Source organism: Sarcophilus harrisii, chromosome 2 (genome assembly GCF_902635505.1).
Source record: "Sarcophilus harrisii chromosome 2, mSarHar1.11, whole genome shotgun sequence".
Taxonomy (NCBI): domain Eukaryota; kingdom Metazoa; phylum Chordata; class Mammalia; order Dasyuromorphia; family Dasyuridae; genus Sarcophilus; species Sarcophilus harrisii.
This window is the reverse complement of record NC_045427.1, coordinates 390,952,249-390,958,948: the sequence shown is the minus strand read 5'-3', so window position 1 is coordinate 390,958,948 and position 6,700 is coordinate 390,952,249. Positions and strand designations below refer to the sequence as shown.

Genomic DNA, 6,700 nt, shown 5'->3' with positions numbered 1-6,700 from the left:
TACATTGCAAGTGAAAATGTCCAATCAGGAGATGAAGTTTCTGATTGGCCAGTAAACTTTTAAAATTATGATCTTGGTATTGACTAAAGCTTATCGAATCAGCTAGTGATAAGGTCACCTATGTCCTCTAGGAAGATCACTTTTAACAGCTTAGTGGAGGATAGGACTGGAGTGGGAAGAGAGACTAACCAGAAGCTTGTTGCAGTAACCCCAGGTTTGGCATGATGAGTACCTGGACTAGGACAGTGGCACTGCATTGTCAGAGGAAAAGTGACTTAGGGATGTTAGTTGCAAAGATCAAAGCTAAAGTTGTTGGATGTGGGAGTAATAGGGAAGAGTCAGGAATGACGGGTGGTCGTTCCTCAGACAATAAAAATAAAATTATGAAGAGGGAACGTTTGAAGGAATGATTGAGTTCAATTTCAGCTGCGTTGAGTTTATGGTCTCTCCATTATACCGAGTGATGAGCCTGGAAGAAGAACTGGATTTGGAAACGGGTGCCTAGAACGGAATCTCGGGTTTATCACTGTACATGCTATCTTGGACAGGTCACTTGGATCTCAGTTTTCCTTATCTGTAAAGTGAGAAAATTGGACTAAATAACCTCTAACCTATTTTCCAGCTATAAGTGTATGATCCTACATAAACTTTATTTTTTTTAAAATTTTATTTAATAGCCTTTTATTTACAGGATATATACATGGGTAACTTTACAGCATTAACAATTGCCAAACCTCTTGTTCCAATTTTTCACCTCTTACCCCCCCCCACCCCCTCCCCTAAATGGCAGGATGACCAGTAGATGTTAAATATATTAAAATATAAATTAGATACACAATAAGTATACATGACCAAACCGTTATTTTGCTGTACAAAAAGACTCAGACTCTGAAATATTGTACAATTAGCTTGTGAAGGAAATCAAAAATGCAGGTGGGCATAAATATAGGGATTGGGAATTCAACCTACATAAACTTTAAAAGGTCCCTCTCAATTAATTGCCTCTGAAAGGGTCTCTTGTGTAAATGCACAGGATGGATGAGTGAAACAGCAGCTGTTCCCATTTATCTCCTTTACAGTTTGGAAGTCGTCTTACCCACGTTGTCGAAGAGAAATCAGGGCAACCGCAACAAAACACTTTTCTATGTCAGTCAGCGAGGATAGAGACAAGAGAGCAAATTCACCCATTGCGGACGACTCCCCTTCCGCAGAGAAAACTACAACACCCAGAGTGCCTTGCGCGGGAGCGGAGGAGGAGGGAGTGTAAGCTAACGCTTCCGCTTCACGCAGCGCCACGTCCCCGACGTGTCACCGGCGGCGCCGCTGCTGTGGGAGAGGAAGGAGTGAAGGGGCCAGTTCGAGGTAGCGGCGGCGGGTGGCGACGGAGCCGGCGACATCATCCCCTGCCGCGACCTGCCCCTGCTCCCACACGGAAGTGCCCCTGGGTCTGTGGGGAGCGGGAGGAGGAGGAAGCGGCGGAGGCCCAGCTCCCGTGGGGCAAGATGTTGAACATGTGGAAGGTCCGGGAGCTGGTGGACAAAGCGTGAGTTGGGGAAAAGCCGGGGGGCAGTTTGTTGTCGGGGGCCCGCGGAGGGAGGGGGCGGGCCGGATCCGCGCGCCGGGGCCTCCCCACGTCACACTGGCCAACCCCCCTTTTACCCCCCCCACTTTTTCCAGCTGATCCAATCCCATCATGGCGGCGACAGGTCTCCTTGCCTCCTGGCCCTCTCTTCGTGGGGGCGGGACGGAGCCAAAGGTACAATTTGGCCTCCTTGTCCTCCTGAAGCGACTCCTTTAGTTACTCGGACCCGCGTCCTGGGCACATCTCCGGGGCAACCAGTGTCCTCTGGCAGCCCCCTGGCCTAAGGAAGGAACAGGGGGGTGGGAACGAAGTTGGCCAGGCCGGTGGGGAGAAGTAGCAGGACCACGGGAGGGGGGGGCCGGGAGTAGGGGAAGCTTTTGCATGCAGGACCTTGGACCCTGGTATCTCACAGGGTGAGAGGACTATCTGTCATACTGTAGGATCCCTGAAGCCTGGAATAGAGTCCATTCTTTGAATTGCCTGACTTTCTTATCCAAAAACCCCACCAAAAAAACTTTGTTTTTGCCTTTTAAAGTGAGCCTTAAAATGCTGCTGTTAGGTTTAACAGGTGGTCACCCAAGTAATTGTCTAAAGTTGATAAGAGTGATTGACAGTCTAGTTTAAGCTGACTCCAGTGTTTAGTTTTTTTTTTCTTTTAACTTTTGCGACACCTTTGAAAAGGTACATTGCCATAACTTGTTGTGCCTGTTTCCATTATACTTAGCTGTCGGTGTTCCACTTCCTCCTTGTTGAATGGAATCGCTGAGAAATTTCCCGTAAAGTAAATGTACACTCAAAACAACTGAAAGTACTTTTGTTATTAGTGGCATCTGCATTTTTTAAAGGACAGCATTTAATGTTATCTACTTTTAAATACACTAGAGTTATCTGTCACTATTAAAATTTATTATAATATTTACTCATTTTTTTCTAAAATTAGAATTTTTGGATGGGGAAAAGACTGGGCAAACCTTGATAGTTAAGAGTACAGTTGGATGAAATGGAGGATTAGTAACTTTTTTTTTCTAGGCCAACAGGAAATAAAAGTTAGAAAATTTAGACTGCCTCCTTCCTTTTGAATGTTTAGTGATTATGCAAGGAATGGTGGCTAAAAACTGGCTTATTTTGTAAACCAATTACCTTAATAGAAGAAAATATAGTACATAAGGTTAATAATGTAAGCATTCAAAACTATTATATAAATATAAACAGCATGGTGTTGATGGTGGCTATGACATAATTTCTTTTTAGTACCATGTTTGTGTAACGCTTACATTAGGGTTTTGCATTGTATACATTTAATCAATTACATTAGAGTAACTCACTTGTATGAAATAATATTTAAAATTTTTATTTAGATTAATGACAACTACTTTTTGCTTTTTCTTTTCACTAAGCCAATATTGTAAGTAGATATTGCTATTACTTCTAGTTTTTGTTTAACTTAATATAATGTGCTATACTACAAATAGACCAATACACAATTGAACTAGGTACTAATCTAGATCTGAAAGTATTTTTAAAATTTGGATCGGAAAGTTGAAGATTGAAAGGGGAAAGGAATGTAAGACAAGAAAAGTAAAGGTGGAAATTAAATTTAGGAGATCAAATTATTTGAAATATGACTCAAAAGTTTTTCAAGTAAAATTTTGCCAATAATATTTTGTTTATCTCTCTGAAATCAAAAGACCTGGATCCCTTTCCTTCTTTACTTCCTCTGTGATCTTGGAGAAGTCACAACCTCTCTTAGTCTTTAGTTTCTTCTTCTGTGAAATGAAAAGATCTGGCACTCTAGCATCTAAGGTTTCTTTAACATCTCCAGACCTATGATCCTATGGTTACTGTGTATTTTTTATATACCTAATGTTACAATTTTGTAATTGCTTCACCTTAAAGTTACTACAGGGAAGGAGGGGAAAAAGCAGAACAAAAGGTTCAGCAATTGTCAATGCTCTAAAATTACCCATGCATATAACTTGTAAATAAAAAGCTATTAAAAAAAAAGTTACTATACAATTTTCCTAATTATCTGAAGGCTATATTCTTGAAAAATGTTTTCATCTTCACTTTGCCATATATTTTAGCTAAGAGATGTTAATTCATAAATAAAATATTTGTATTGTGAGTAGGTGTTTTTTCAGAAATTTCAAAAGCAAAATTACTTTTTAAAAAACTTACAATGACCATCCAAGCAACTAGTCAGTATATGATTTAGGAACTCACCATTGAGCTAGAGGTTTTGATGTCTTAAAAATGTCTGTGGAGCACTTGGTTTTGTATGTTGGTAATCTTTGCTATCAATATATTCCAGTCTTTTCACTCAACATTTCTTAGATTTGTCTCCACTTTTTCGTAATTCCCTATTTATAATTTGTTGTAGTCTGCTCACAACTATCATTTTGCTTTATTGCGCTCTGGATGAAACTTTGTCATGTTATCTATGAAGACCCAGTGGAGGAAAACTAATTTTTGTAGATATAGTGGGATACATCCATCTGAGAAGTGAGTAACATATTTAGGAATATTCAAAATGCTTATGACTGAAATCTACAAAATTTTGAATAGTATCGATAGATTAAATATCGCATCTTAGATGAGCGCACTCTTTGCAAAAGTATTGTTAAAAAAAAAAAAAAAGTACCACTGTGGAGTTTACTACTATAAATGATAGTTACTTAGAGAAAGAAAGATTTGGAATTTGTCCCTAACACAAAGTTCAGTCAAGACAGGAATAATACATTCTTCTGAAATATGAACCTTAAGACCTTTGTCAGAAACAGAATAAATACTAAGCTGTATATGATGGATATTAGACAGAATAGCGTTGTTTTTATGCACTATTTTTAAAGTAATATATATAAACTAATTTGTATTTATATGTGCGATTTGGGGAAGTTAGAGGGATTTTTTTTTTTTTTTATTCCTTGACTTGGGAACTAAGAACAAAAGACTGGAAATACCAGAAATGAGGACCAGGTACAGTTGTTTTTTCACTTCATAATCCTTCTCTTTTCTAAGGTCATTTCAGTAAAGCTACTTAAGCATTGATCACCTAATTATCTGCATTCGTTTGAAGAACAAGTTAACTGGGATACCTCTGTTCCTTTACCAATCTGAGTAATTGACATATAAAATATAGGATTATTGAGTTTACTCCTCAGGTTTAGAAAGGATGGTGAAATAGATAAATCTTTCCAGTTTATGCCATGTAGGGCTAATAACTATGATTCTAGATGATTTCTCCTCTTTCATTCTGGTGTGAAAGGTAATAATAATTTAAACAGAGATTCTTGCTTATTAAAGTAATAAGTAAGGAAGTGCAAGATCATTTTTAGAATTTAAAAATTATCATTTGTATTTGGCTAATTATCTCATTCACATTTTAAAAATTAGTCAGTGTTTGGCAAATGAATGTACTGTGTGAAGATTTGTTGAGATTGTAGTCTACGTCTTGGGGCAATTTGTTTAGTTGTATTGGACTTCTTTTTAGTTTTGACTACTCTTCCTATTCACTTAAATGTGTGTGCATGCATGTGCATCACGTGTACCTGATTTTTAAATTTCCTAAATGTTTAGATAGCATCAAATCAACCATTAGAGAGAGGTTTATCATTTTTAGGAAATTTACAATATACTTTCAACATCAAAGCTACATTCTCTACCTTCAGAAAACTCAAAGGGAGTGAATATGTGGTGATCCAAAGCTAGTGATTTTTATTTTTTGCTTTTCTTTTCAGCCATATATGCTTTCCCCATAATTTTGATTATAACAACTTTCTCATCCTTATTTCTTGCACAGTTTAAAGCATCAAATAAAATTAAGAAATCAGTGATGCAGAATCCAACCCAAATAATGTCTCCTCTGAAATTTTCCCTTTGTTTCCACTAGTAGTGATTTTTCCCAGTCCATATTACATAGTTGGTATCGCTTCTGCACTTATAATGTTCTGTTTTATATCGGATAAGGGTGTGTGTGCATATGTTCTCTTTCATATATTTTATGTTCTTCTAGAACCTGGACTGTATTATCTTTGTATCTTCATAATTACCCAAAACCTTCTGCACATTTAAATTTTGTTGAATGAATATTCATTTAGACTGAAGTTTCTCTCTCAGTTCTCCTTCCTCTATTCCTTATGCCCAATTTAAGTACTTGTTATTATATGATCAGTGAAGTAATCCTAGTACCCAGAATATAAGTAGATATTTAAGTAGGAAATAAAGTTTTAAGTTTACTTTCTTTTTGGCAGCTTTTTAAAAAAGATGATTTACTGTATCAAACAAATTTTCCTTATCTCTTATACCTTCTAGTGTGAGTTAACAAGCTTTTTTTAATCTGGTAATTTGATTAAAAGTACTTTTCTTTCAATGGATTCTATTTAATGCTAGTAGGTGTTATAATATTTCAAGAGATTCAGTTGAATCTAACACATAGCCTCTAGCTTTCACTTCATAAAAATTTATGTTTAAGGAAGGAACATTTTGATTTCCAGTGGTTGCGTCTTGCAAAAAAGTTAATATTTTCATTGAACTTTATATATATTATTCTTTATAACACATGACTTTAAAATTAAAGCTTTTTTATTTTTCAAAACACGCATCAATAATTTCTTCAACATCTTGCAAAACCCTGTGTTCTGATTTTTCCCCCCCTTCCCTGAACCCCCCCCTCCCCTAGATGGGAAGTAGTCTAACATATATTAAACATGGTTGAAATATAATATGACTTGTTGATAACTTGTTTAACTGTATTTTGTGAAATTGTTCAAGGTAATACACATATTTCATATGTAATAAACCTCTATTTTGTTTTTATTAGCACCCATCCATCCAAACTTCCTTTTTTTCCCTTAGTCTTGCACTCCTACTTTGTAAAGTATTTTTCTATTATGCACAGAGAACAGACTCCAAAAGTTGGTTTTTTCTAAAGTGCCACTGAAAACTTTTTTAAGCATCTGCTATGTTCTAGGCACTATGCTAAGCTCTGCAGGGCACTATGCTAAGCTCTGCGGGTACCAAAATAGATAAAATCTCTCTGCCCTCAAGAAGCTTTGCAATCTTGTGGGAGAGACAATATGCAAACAGATTTGTACAAAGCAAACTATATATAGGAAAAAT

At 36.8% G+C, this 6,700-nt stretch overlaps 1 protein-coding gene across 3 annotated transcripts in view; it reads left to right on the top strand.

The window, feature by feature from the left end:
• Positions 1-1,360: 1,360 nt before the first annotated feature.
• CLINT1 (clathrin interactor 1) overlaps positions 1,361-6,700 on the top strand; it is a 62,874-nt gene continuing 57,534 nt past the window's right edge. For 2 of the 3 annotated variants that reach the window (XM_003756766.4, XM_012552127.3), the window contains exon 1: positions 1,361-1,543. In XM_003756766.4, coding sequence (XP_003756814.1) covers positions 1,503-1,543 — 41 coding nt within the window. In that variant the 5' untranslated portion in view covers positions 1,361-1,502. Of the gene's footprint in view, positions 1,544-1,666; positions 1,757-6,700 lie in introns of those variants that run through there. The other variant, XM_031953602.1, reaches the window with a different exon arrangement.